Source organism: Platalea leucorodia (assembly GCF_965183815.1).
Source record: "Platalea leucorodia genome assembly, chromosome: 1".
Taxonomy (NCBI): Eukaryota; Metazoa; Chordata; class Aves; order Pelecaniformes; family Threskiornithidae; genus Platalea; species Platalea leucorodia.
The window spans coordinates 70,948,637-70,962,217 of NC_138823.1; the positions used below are offsets into that span (position 1 = coordinate 70,948,637).

A 13,581-nucleotide genomic window follows, 5' to 3' on the forward strand; every position below is an offset into this window, starting at 1 on the left:
GAGTCCGGACCGTTTAGTGCACAAGATTAAATGTTCCCCAAATGGCTGAGAGGTCAATGGCTTCTTAGTACCTACACTTCAGTATGTGATCCCAGACCAGATTTACAGGGCATCAACCAAAAGCTGGTCTGAAATGTTATTTCTTCATAGACTTTCTGGGGCAATCAGACTGCCAGATTTGAGAGTATGCACACAGTTAATTTGGATATAGCTGCAGTGCTTTAAAGGTGCTGTTGCTCCTGTAATGGATCTGGCACAAAGGATGACATGAATATACTGAAGAAGATGAAGGTTCAAAGTCAACCATGGTAGCTGGTCAAGTGATTTGAGCTAACCTGGCTGCCCTGGAGCTGAGAAGGAGTATCTGTATCTAGTGAAAAGTGGGAGCAATAGACTTCTGTTGGAGAGTGCTGACAAATAACTGAGGACACTAAGGTCTTCAGCTGTTAGACCTCACCTGTCCAAACTAATCACAAAGCATAGCTAATGATTTTCATAAATTCATGGAAGAGAAGGTGGTGGTAGTGTTACCTCTCTTCTCAGATAATAGACTGAGACAGAGGAAAGTGTCTAGTGCAAAACGATCATCTTACTCATAAATTCAGGGCTTCCAACCTAATGGAAGTGATGTAGTCTTTTTTTCCTTTTTTTTTTTTTTTTTTCCCCCCTTCCCAAAACTTGTATGGCTACTCAGTTTATTTCTGTCATGGCCTTTTATCCTGCACTCTGTTCGAGTTTTTCATCCTGTACCATATACAGCTTGTCGCTGCTCTCTGCTTTCCTCCTGGCATTTAAGTTGTAGAAGCAAGATGATCTTCTAGTTCTTTCTGTCTGACAATATTCCAAGTTTTGGAATTTGGAAGCCAGTTTGGAATTGTAGAGGTAGTCTTGGCCAGCTTCTGTAGCTCAACACTGGAATGTATCCAGATGAATTGCCAGAGATAATCTCCCAAATATCCAGCAAACCAATTTCTGATTCTTGGGCAACTCTCAAACTTTGCTGCAAAATACATTGTGGAGTGAGTCCAGTTCTGTGAATTTATCCTCAAATCAGTGTAGATTTTGTTTCAAAAGTTTTAAATATTTGCTTTACATCCTTCTTCCTTTTTCATTTGAACCAATTTTTTTTTTTAATTATTTTTTTATTTTTAATGGGAAGCTCAAAGCACTGGGAGGCAGCAGGGTTCTAAAAGATCTGTCTGAGAGCTTATAGTCTTTTACTGCATTCTGCAGAGATTCCAGCAGATCTTTAGGTTTTGCAAAAGTGTTAACAGCTCTGTGGATTAGACCAGTTCTGGGGAATTAAGAGGCACGAGGGAATTCCTTCTAACATGAAAATGAGGAGCTGCTGTGACTACTGCAACTTCAGGTCTCTCGGGTCTAGTTCAAACTGGGTTTGAAGGCAGTCTCGATTTTCTTTTATTGACTCATCTGCTAACACCCAGATGGCCATCAGCTTTGTGAAAAGGTGAAGGTGTGCTTTTTGTGAAAAAGCAACCATCCTGGGATATGCTCATTAAGAAGGAAAGGAGGAACTTTTCTACTGATGATCTTGCTGCTTCTGTTTCCCTTTGAGCTACATCTCTACCCTTTTGACTGTTTTTCTTAGGAACTTGGCCTGCAACAGAAAAGATACCACTGCAATAATTCAGGAAAGCATCTTAATTTTGAGAAATCTTTGTTTTATAAACTGGTCAAAAACATTTTACAAGATCTGCCAATGAATGAAAATAATTACAGTGAAGTTGGATCAAATTGTTTTGGAGGCAGTGGCTCTAGTACAGCAAACGTTTTTGGTGTGCTTTAGTTTTGCCAGCTTTTCACTGACACCTGTAATTGATTTTTTCAGTGCAAAAATAAATAAATGCAGATGAATTGGAATGCTTCCATAATTAGTAGTTTCAGTGTATACATATCATGATCGCAATACTACCATTGAGGGTAAGAACCCTTTTATGTTCTCTGCATACATTTTTAAGGTTTTCTCTGAAGTTCTAAATTGATTTGTAAGTATGCTACGTGTGCAGTTTATTTTCTTCAGTAGTATGGTTTGCCCTTTCAACATTCTTTTGTTGCCAGGTCTGTCAATATTTTTTTCCTTAAGGTGTTTACAGAGCTAATCAGCCTGCACAACTTCACTGCCACTCTGTTGTACTTCGCTGTTCCCATAGCTGAGGGTTAAATCTTTACTAATGTACTTGCGTAAAGTACTTCCAGCGGCTCAACTGATAGTGCAGCTGGAGTTAGCCTAAAGTCTCGAGGCACGTGTTCTTTTTGCTGTTCTTGTTGTGGTGATAATTTCCAGCAGGGAGAATGAATGATATTTAAGAAGTTACCTTCTAATTGGTGGCAGCTTTATTTGCTGGAGTTCATCTATTTATCTCCTTAACTATTACACTTTGATTTCTAGGAGTCAAGTGCAGGAAAAAAAACATTTTCCATAGGATTTAAATGTACTAAAAAAAAAATCTCTGAGGCTGTTCTGTCACTTCCCAGTAGTTACTGCAGCTATATTTAGGCTTTCTGAAAACTGCAGTTGACCAAAATAATATAGTAAATATATAAACTGCATCTCATGTTTCATCTAAATGTGAAATCTGTGTATTGCACAGAATTTAATATGTTTCAACATATGTTAAGGTGGTTCTCTTTGGTCTCTTTAGATGCATCACTACAACAGTCGACTAAAAAATCTATTTAGTGTATTAAATTATGAACGGACTATAAACACCAGTTTTATCGGCTCTTCAGTGTTTGGGAAAGATGATATCTACAAGACATGGAAGAAGTTTGTTACAAAGGTTCTTGAATCAGATGGTGAAATTCCTCATTTCTACTACGTAAAGGTATGTCTTTTTAATTACATATTCAAACTAACTTTTCAAAGTCTGCTTGTGCAGATACTTCTGTAGCTGTAGTAGCTGTGATCTGAGTGCATAATTACATCTTTTTCAAAATAAACTTTTGTGCATACCTAACACAGACTCTGGTTGTTTTTTTGGGGTGGGGGGTTGGTTGGCTTTTGAGGGGGGCTGTCCCTTCAGTAATGTTTCCTTTGCTTGGATATTTTTCTGTCCATCTTTCTATCATGTAGCAGGTCTTGCTTCTGCACATGCACTGGAATTTCGCGGTTACATTTACTTGGGTATAAAAATGGGACAAAGGTACAAACTCAGATATGCTTTTAGGGCCATCTTCTCAAAGGAAAACCATGAAAAACTTGCTATGTGCATTTGGATAAATTCACCATCTTTTTAAAAACAGGTCTCTTGTATCTATCTCAGTATCATTAGTTTCTGTTGAAAATGAACACTTGAACTCTAGTGTCTCTCCAACAAGTTTCTTCTCTCACTTGAAAAAAACGAGTGCTTGTCATATCCCACTATTTGAAGGAGTTCCTTCTTAATACTTCTGTTTTTCAGTTATGTCTAGCAGGCAACCTTTTGTGTTTGAGCTCAATTCATAGCTTTGAATTGGGGTGATTTATACAGATGTATGTAAATTACACAGATTTACACATATAATAGTGGGGCTCCTCTCCCGTGCTGTCATATGTCAGTTGTCGTCCTGTCCTGAAATTACTTTCAGTGATTGTCTCATTGCCTTTCAACCCAAAGAATCATGTCATTGACATAGCTCTCCTAAGGTTGTTGCTTCTTCAGAAGGTTTTGAATTTTGACTACAACAAGTAAAAGCAGAGGTAAGATTGCAATATGAGGTTTAGGAAAGGTAAAACATTTGAGTTTGCAACTTTCCAAAAGCCTAAGATGTCACCTTCATGATCGTATGGAGAGGAAGGTTTCTTAAAATATTTAAACATAGAAAAATATCATCAATAAACTTTAGTTAAATGATTGAACGTTCAGTGTTAGGGTTGCATATGGTATCATCTTCTGTTTATAACAAGAATTGTGCTAAACCTGATGGTTTGGTAATCTCTTGTAAGGGAAAATTCATAGATGAGTGAGGAAAGGTTTTGCAGATAAGCAATGAGTTTTTGTTTTGTCACAGTTTGGACTGAATGATGCAATAATTTCACTCCTATGTGATTTATCCTTCAGCCTTATTTACATACTACAACAATATTTTTTTTTCATACTACCACAGTGTTTACAGTGATACTGATGTATACATAATGGAAGATATTTCTTCTATTTCAGGCTGATGTGTCCAGGGCTTATGATACCATTCCTCACAATAAACTCGTGGAAGTGATTTCACGGATCTTAAACCCTGAGAAAAGAACTGTCTACTGCATACGGCGCTATGCAGTGATTATGGTTACCACAAGTGGAAAAGCCAGGAGGTTCTATAGGAGACATGTATGACTTGCTGATTTCTTCTGTTCGCTGCTGTAGATATATTTTGGTCCAAGGAATATTCTTGTTTATAGATTTGTGTTTTGTTTTTTTTTGGTCATAATTTGAATTAGGCAGTTACTTCATAAACCCTTTTTTAATAGTGTTGGATATTTTCCAGAGGTAGCAAAGCTGCTTTTTACTCTTTACTTTTCACACTTTGTACTCAACATTAGTAAGAAGGAAGATAAATGTGTTGTGGAAATAGAGATATGTGAGGGAGATATTTCATTTTAACAATAGCAGAATTGTTGGATTAAAATAATGCAATAAGGCTGGCCCTTTGACCTTCACTAAATAAAAGAGTCTGGTACTGAATTTTCTACTGCTTTTGTCATTTATTTCTTTACACTCAATATACAGGTTTCTACTTTCAAGGATTTTATGCCAGACATGAAGCAGTTTGTGTCCCAGCTTCAGGAGAATGCCTCATTGCAAAATGCAATAATAGTTGAACAGGTAAATATTAGGAGGCTTCTTTTCAACTGAAAAAGAAAGCTACAGAAGAATTGGAGGAAGATTGTTTTTTTTAATTGAAGGTACATATTATGTGGTGACACCACCTCTCTTCTAGTTAACCAGCATCTTCCATAGAAAGACTTCTGTTATCTCTGCTTTGATGTTTGTAACAGGCTCTCAGTGTTCAGTGGAAGGAGTGCACCAGGCAAGAAATCTGACAAAATGTCCTTCTAGACTTTTCCCAGATTTTCTCATTATTGTCTCAAACTTTAATTTTAACCAGTGTTTTCTTTTTCCTTTCCTAATTCCATTGTTTGTTGCAACAGTTCTCAGGTGAGAAGTTGACTATCTTCAACACTTGCTATCTCCAAAATGTACAGAAGTAAGAATGAGCAAAATGTATTCTAAGCTAAGTAGCTAAGGAAATAGATTTGGCATCTTGAATAGCAAACTGCACAGAATAGAAAAATGACTTAAAAAAAAAAAAAAGCTTATTTTAGTGGTTACTTGTCAAGGTTGATAAGAATGAACTCTTCTTTAGAAGAGTTACAATGCAGCACAAAACAAATTAACTCTTGTATTTTTTGTTTTAAGAGATTTCTCACTTTCAGTGAATTAAAGTACAGTTAAAAATGATACGTATTTTAAATTTACTCCAACTGGCGCTTTGTTACAAGAAGCAAGCATGTTTCTGTTGTTTTTATTCTTGTGCAGCTGAGAACTGTACTAACTCCAAATGTTTGTTCTCAGGACTTCCTTCTGTGCAAGGAGCGTGACAGAAAGACATAGAAGTAGTTGATATGCTCAGTCAGTTTCTTAATATATTTTATTGCTTGGCATCATGGCATGCCATGATAACAACCTGCAAGATTCCTGAGCATCAGATGACCAGAGAGGTCTATTTTCTCACAGGCTACTTCCTCTTTAATCTTTTTTTTTTTCCTAAACTTGCCAGTGGAAAATTTTGACATAGGGTAATCTGTTTTTCTAACATAAAAGTAAAATGATCTTGGCTATCTATGAACATAGGAGTAGAATATACAGTGTGGGTGGTGCACAATTCCAGGATCCTACAAAGTGCAAAGAGCCTAACGAATACATGGATGAAATTTGAAAACTGGCTGGATCTGTGATGATGTGTGTGTAGGTTTTGTTTTGTTCTTTTTTCCAGTGGACATCTGATTTAGATAACTATGCTAGATATTACATGAACAGCAGCATTCTATTTCAGAATATTTTACATTTGAAAACAATTTCTCTGTGTGCCATTACTTTAAAAAAAAAAGTATTCTAAGAAAAGTATCATGTCAACCTGAGTGTCTGTACCACAGGCGCATCATGTTAGCTTTTCAGTAAAAATAACCATGATCTCACATGGCTCTGTCAAAAGCTGGGTGCATTTGTCTAATCTATGGGGATAGGAAGTAATTCTGCTTTAGTTCTCATGAAGTCATTGTTAAAGGATTTAAACCGCTCTAAATGAATTTTTTTATTACACAATTTTTAACACCAAAAGCTTCATAAATATTGGGTAGACAGTCACACATGGAATTGTTTGCAATATGTGGCAAAGAATGTGTGTTGCAGCAGAACTGGCAAGTGAGCATATCTGTACTTGGGGAATCGTAAAGAACATGACAGTTACAGAAATTGTCCTGCAGGATAGAAACTGGCCAAAAGAGTGAGGTCTCACATTGTAATAATCCAATATAATACACCAGCACTTAAAGTGTTTTAGATATTACATTTGACTGTTTTCCCACATAACACTAATCAAAACTGCTTTTCTCCTACTTGTTGGATATGGGCAGCTTCTTAGTGTGTATATTCAGATCTTGGTTTTAGGTGGTTTTTTCTTACCTTAGGGGTTTGAACCACTATAGTCTAACTTTTCATAAAGGTTTCTGTGTATCTTTTAAATTTATACTGTATTTTTAGTTTCAGTACATTTCTAAAGTACAAATCTTGTTTTGTTTTATTCCATTTCTAGAGCTTAACTTTTAATGAGACAAGTTCCAGCCTGTTTACTTTTTTTCTTCAAATGATACATAACAACATCCTGGAGATTGGGAGCAGGTAAAAAAGAAGTTAGTTTTTCTTTGTATAGTCTGTTTGGTTTTTTTGGTTGATTGTTTTCTTCTGTTAAGCGGGATACTTTTAATTGGCTTGGGATTTTTGATAGCAGTCTTTAAAGATTTTTATTTCATGTTAATTTGAAATCTGTTTGCCAGTTTAAGCTCCGTAAAAGCATGAGGAGTTTGGAATCAAATTTATATTTGAATAATATTTCTCTTTCCCACCTGGATGATGTTAACTATACACAGAATGCATTATTCTATCAATATGTAACCTTCTTCATTTAAAACTGCAGATGTAGTTCAAAAGAAAAATCCTTTAAAATGTTGGGATCCATAGTGGTGAACAAAAGCAAGGTAACACCCAAGCAATCATGCAAAAGCCCTGTTAGTCATTTCCCTGTAGTGCAAGATTAAACCTTTTCTGCATGGCCTTGCTATTTGGCAAGTTACAATAAAAATAAAAGGCAATAACAATAGAAAGTAAAATTATTGGCAACTCCAAAATTAGGAATCAGATGTTATAGAGGGTAGTAATGCAGATTTCTCCTTGTGTTGCTGGAGATACTGATCTGGTATTTACATTTTGCCTCTAGGTGGCAAATGTGTACCATGTCTAGAAAGCAAGTACTTACGTGATCTTTATTTGTAAATTCAGAGTGAGGTGTATTAGAATGAATAGCTTCTTGCTCTTGAAAAAATACCTTTATTTTAGAATACTTAATCTCACAGGATTGAGGAAGGGGGAGAAAAGCTTTCAAGGAGGCAAATAGAAGAGCATTTATAGGTTTTTCTAGCATTGATGCTTACGCTCCCTTTGGCAGGATCATGAGAATGCTGACGTGGCATGCTGTTAATAAGGACTAACTGACATCAGTACGTTTAATAAAAGTTTAATAGTTTTAAAGAAAGCATACACTGACAAAGCCAACTTCACACTTATTGTTTCAGCTAAGCTCTGACTGAATTTAAATACTTTTGTCCTGGAATGGATTTGCTGTTTTTAATTAGTTCATTCTCATTTGTTTAAAAAAAAAAAAAAAAAAACAAACCACAAACAAACAAAAAACAAACAACCCCCCCCCAAAAAAAAACAAAAAAACAAAACAAAACAAACAACAACAACAAAAACAAAAAAAAAACCAAAAAAACCAAACTGCAAATAAGTTTAGTAAATGAACACTCCTTAACTGATGGTTCTCAAAAAGCCATCACAGTTAGTCAACATTCACTTGATGTTTTGAGAAAAATGGTGATTGTTGAGCTGGGGACCTAGAAGGAATCTTTTAATAACACTTGATACATTTATCAGAAGTCTGGAAAAATGTAAAATTACTGCTAGAAAAATTTGCAGATGACTCAAAACATAGGTAAGATCACTGCTAGAATGTAGTATATGGCTCCAGTGTCCAGTTGCATAATTTCATTCTCTTCAGTTCCACTAAGCCATTCATGTAATAATGGTAAATCGGACATTGTAATGTAATATCTCACCACTTCAAAGGAGTGTTGTGAAAGTAATTCCCTTGGGTTTTGTGAGGCATACTCATTCTGTTGCTGTCAGCATAGAAAAATCCACAAGGTAATGGGGAGCTCTGTCTTCAGTAGCGTATCTTGATGTGATGCATTACTGTTACTATGTGTGGTGATACTGGCTTTATACAAGTAACAACATAGGGGAAGTGTTAATGAACTGTGGCTCTGTCTGTATGAATTCTTTGAAGCCATGAGAAACAAATCAAGATTTACTCTTTTTCAAAATGACATCTGGCAACTCCAGCGGACTTTTCAAGCGGGGAGTGGAGGGGGGAGGTTGAGTGTAATTACAAATAATAAGGGTTAGCATTTCGCAGGATGTAGTGGTTTTTCCTAATTAGAAGTAAGATAGCTTCATGCCTGAGCAGTTAAATGAGGAAATAAATGTGATTTACAGTATAGCTGGGATGTATAAAACCAGATCACATGTTCTATTGGGCTAAGCCATCAGAAATTTCCCTAAAATTAAAGTAATATTTATTTGGGGGGAAAACAAAACAAAAACAATATGCCAATAAAATATTTTCCTTGGCTAGATCATGCTGTGCAAGTATAAACAAAGAAAAAACACCTCAATTTCAATTATTTATTTAAATTATTTCATAGTGAAACATTTTTACTCTGACTTGTGCTGCTGAAAGAGCTTTTTTTCAGAAAACTTAGCAAGATTTTATAGTGGTGAATATTTATATTTGAATTTAATGTGGATGTCTGCTGTTTCTGAGAAAAGTTGGAAGTGTTCCATCTCAAAATCCACCTGATTTTAATTCCTGATGTAGATGTACAGTATGAGTTTCAGCCTGTGGATTTTTAGTGGGCACTTGCTAGGAGCTGTTTGGATAATAATTAAAAATAAATAAATTATAGTTTGAAAGATTCGTCCACTGCACTTGGTTTCTTGTACAAGAACACTTGTTTTGAAGATATAACATAAAGAATTACAAAGCTTAAATGAAGGGTGGCTCTGCAACTGCAAGGAGGAAGGAGGCATTGTGGTTTGAGATCAGTTATAAAATTTCTTTCATTTAATTACAGTTATCTACTGGAGTTTGTTAATAAGAAAGGAATATATGTATTAGTGGTTTTTTTCCACTGTTTAACTTAAAACTTCTGGAGCCATATGTAGATTCTTAGAGAAAAGAACAAACAAATTTAAGTAAGGCTAACTAGCAAGCATGTAGCATATTTCTTACTGAAACATATATGTTATGCTTGAAAAAAATAAGTAAATGTTTAATGGCTATTGCAATCTTCTTGTTGCATGTTTTGATTTTTTAATTTTTTTTTTCTTTTATTCTTTACTAGGTACTACTTACAGTGCTGTGGAATTCCACAGGGCTCCATTTTGTCAACCTTACTTTGCAGCTTATGCTATGGAGACATGGAAAACAAATTGCTCTGTGGAGTACAGCAGGATGGGTAGGGATGTTTTGTTCTGTGCTGTTATAGTAATGCATAATATTTAGTATATGTGTGAAACATTTTCTCTGAAGTTTAATTTTTAATTTCAAGGATTTCCAATTCTCCATTAGGAATGTGGTGCATGCAAACATCTCTGCAGCTACAGTGTCACTGTGATTGTTTTGTGGGGGAATTTCCCTGTTTGTCATAAGATTGGGAAAAAAAAGTGCTGAAAAGAAGCTTTCCCAGATCTATGGGTAGGAGACTCGTTCTTATAAAGAGCACAGTATTTAGGGATGCTGTAAAGAGTCTGACAAGCTCTTCTTGTACATCTAGGAAGTTTATGGTTCTCCCATGCTCATTCCCACAGCATCTGTGGTCTTTTGGCCTCAAACAAGACGGGATGTTCATTATAGGCTTTCTGATACTCTGGTCTTCTGCCTGAGGGCTTTCCAATTCACCACCTGTAAATCTTAACGTTTTATCAAGGTCGCAGCTTTATTGCAGATTTTTTACAAGGCATGTTGGTTCTTGTTTGAAGCCCTGTGTGGCTCTTGGTACATCTTCTAAGTCTTTGTGCCCTGCTTGTGCTTGCTTCTTAGGAGCTTAACAGAAAGCTGGCCTGATAAAAGCTCTACCTCTTTATTAGCTGTAAAAACTTTGGGATCCCTTTTGCCTCTATATGAACTGATCCCCAGCTGAATCCCAGATTTAGGCATGAGCTGGACCCTGAAGCTTGTCTGTGTTCACACATCTCCCTCCATTGCTGTGAATTCTGTCCTAAGAAAGAAAAAAGAAACTAAGAAGTGTGTAGGAGTACTCCAGATAAGTGCACCTGTCTGGTGTCTCTTCTTCGGAGGCTCACTGGGTAATGGAAAGTCTCAGAATTTTAAACATTTCACTACAGAAGTAGTAGAGTTCTTCTCATAGACTTTAGAATGCTGTGATGGTATGAGTCTAAACAGCTATCTTTTGCTTTCAAAGGGTGTTGTTTATATATACTGAAGTCATGAAACTGATTGAGAAGAATGCACTCTTTAATGTAGCAGCTGTTTTTCTATAGAGCAGACTTTAGAATGTTACTTAAGTGTCTGTTAAATGATTTTGATAGTTTCATTTGGCCTTTAAGTCAAAAAAATAACATGGCTATTGACTCAGCTATGCAAAGGTGCAGCTCATCTGATCATAGTGGTGGCAATACTCCTGCTTTGAAGAGGAGACTGGACAAGATCATCTCCAGAGCTTCCTCTCTATAATCTACTAGGCAGGATTTATCAGAAAAATATACGCGTGCTTGAGGCCTGAATTCTGTTGAAAAAGAAAATTCCAGCCCTTATGGTGGTAGATGGTAGTCTGTTTTACATTTAAGTTATAGCTTCACAAACAAGTTATTACATGGTAAACAAAGATACAGAGTTAGAGCAGATCAGGAATCTGGTGTCTGCTTGTGTACCTGGTATTACATCTCCTTTCCCTGTCTTGTGGATTAAGATACTGCAAATTCTGCCTTGGAAAAGTGTAAAACCCTGCATCCAAGAAGCTACTATGGAGTAGCTTGTGTGCTATAAATTCCTGTCATGTTTCATGTAGCCAGCTCCTTTGCTTTCTTATTTTTATATTTTTTTTTCATTTATTTTTAGGAAAGAAGCAGAACTGAGAATTTCTTCATGAGACTCGATTTGGAGATCATATTGGCCTCTACCTTCTTGTGAATTAAAATGGCCACGTTGTTGCTCTGAAGAGTATGACAAAAATTTGAAGGGATTACATATAAAAAAAATCTAACATCAGTTTCTTCTTGATTACAGAGTCCTAATACGTCTCATTGACGACTTTTTGCTGGTTACGCCACATTTAATGCAGGCAAGAACTTTTCTAAGGTATGCTATTAAAGACATAGTCTTCAAAGTAATAAGCATTAACACCTTTTAGGTCATTCTTTTTCATTTTTATACATGCTTGTACATATAAGTATATTTGTTTTATGGGTTAATAATCAAGGGCTGTTTTGGAGTCCTTGCTGGTAGCCTGAGCCTGGGAAGAATCCTAATAGCTACATTCTTGATGGCCAACTAACAATCTGTTGCAGCTCAGATGGTGGGGGATTCCTGCTGAATTTAAATTAAGGACCTGGCTACTGACCTTGATGGAGCTTCTAGCAGCAATTAGTAGGGCAGACTAACCAAAGAAGCTGACAGTTGTCTTTTAAGACCATTTTCCTTCAAAGTTTTACGATGTCTTCGTTACATTCTTAAAATGTTTTTATCGGGCAGGCGTGCTCCTACCTTCTATTCCTGGGGAAAGAATGCAGCTTTTCTCTGATCCAATATTGCTAAGAATTTTCTGGTGATTAATATTCTGGGGTGAGTATTTGAAGATACTGATAGCATGGCAGCATGCAGCTCACACAGAAGTTTTGAAACAGTAATTCTTTAGAGTGCTTCAGAATTACCTTTTTTTAAAAACTGGGCCCCAAAAGAGGTTCCTGGTTACCGTGGATATGAATGTACAGTCAGTATCCAAGAAGAGCTCTGCTGATGCCAAAGCTAGTTTTAAGGATCCAAAGGAGAGGTCTTGAAGAAAAGCTTAGTGTCTACAGTGCAGTCAGTTGCATCGTGCTTTTCAATAGTCCAAAAGATGCAGCTCTGTTGTGAGGCTGAAAGGTGATGGGGAAATCAATTAAGTACAGTTTGAAGTATAAATTGTACTAAATAGTGGATAGTGTACTTTGAAGACTTTATTTGTCCTCGTTTCCTTATCAGAACAGAAAGAAGTTTCTAGGGATGTGTGGATTTACAGTTCTGGAAATGATAAGTCAAACTACGAGGCTGGGGATGCCTCAAGCTATTAATCTCTATAACATCTTCTCAGCATAATGTCACTTGCAGTAGCATTGCAGATATTGTCCTACTTGCCCTTTGAAGTTATCAGCATCTTTGTTCTATATCAACTTCTACACCAGCTGTGTTGATTTTCTGTAGACAAATAGCCTCTTCTGTGCAAGTTTTCCAGAACTGCTTACAGATCCTATGAAATCTCTGCCACAAATGGAGTCGTAACAGTTTTTTCTAATGTAGTATTAGAACTGGGGGACTCAAGAAATTAATTTTGAGGAGACAGCATTATGACTGTTACTCCCCAACAAGAAGAGCCTACTTCTTCCTCTCACTCTTTAAAAGAATGAAGCCTGCACATGAATATGTCACCAAGTAAGACAAACTGTTGCTTGTCCATGAGATGACACTGCTGTTCCAATGTGTAGTAGGTAATCAGCAGGCATTCTGGCAATGAAAATATCCTTAGGGAAAACTTTGTGGAGAAAGTTCAAAGCTTTTCATCAGATAAATGAGGTTCCTGTTACGTGGATTCTCCTTGTTTTCATTACCTTTCAAAACCCATAACTTCATCTGTCTTTTTCCAGTGATTTTGATCTCAATCGTTTCTGTGAGTGTGGTTTATGCAGCTTGCCTTAAATGTTTCATGGCTTAAGTTCTTAATTTGCATTAATTTGTAAAAGTTTTTCTCCATTATCCTCATATCCTTAAGCTGATTTATTTATTTTATGTATTTATTTACCTTGAATATCTTAGTTTTGTTTATTTCTAGCTATGTTCCTTAACCTACAGTTGGCCATGGTTCCCATTATTCTTTGGTTTCTGTCCTTTTATGCAAGATCATACGTGTCTTGCAGCGTGGTGGGGTTTTTTGTTTGCTTTTGCGGGGAGCGTTAGGCTAACTGTTTATATCTGTTT

General features: G+C 36.3%; 1 protein-coding gene across 1 annotated transcript in view; it reads left to right on the forward strand.

The window, feature by feature from the left end:
- The window catches only part of TERT (telomerase reverse transcriptase), a gene marked incomplete at its 3' end in the record, with an annotated part of 35,358 nt that overhangs the window by 12,170 nt on the left and 9,607 nt on the right, over nucleotides 1-13,581 (forward strand). The window contains exons 5-10 of the mRNA XM_082321487.1: nucleotides 2,664-2,846; nucleotides 4,161-4,322; nucleotides 4,722-4,817; nucleotides 6,808-6,893; nucleotides 9,734-9,847; nucleotides 11,638-11,709. Coding sequence (XP_082177613.1) covers nucleotides 2,664-2,846; nucleotides 4,161-4,322; nucleotides 4,722-4,817; nucleotides 6,808-6,893; nucleotides 9,734-9,847; nucleotides 11,638-11,709 — 713 coding nt within the window. The remainder of the gene's footprint in view (nucleotides 1-2,663; nucleotides 2,847-4,160; nucleotides 4,323-4,721; nucleotides 4,818-6,807; nucleotides 6,894-9,733; nucleotides 9,848-11,637; nucleotides 11,710-13,581) is intronic.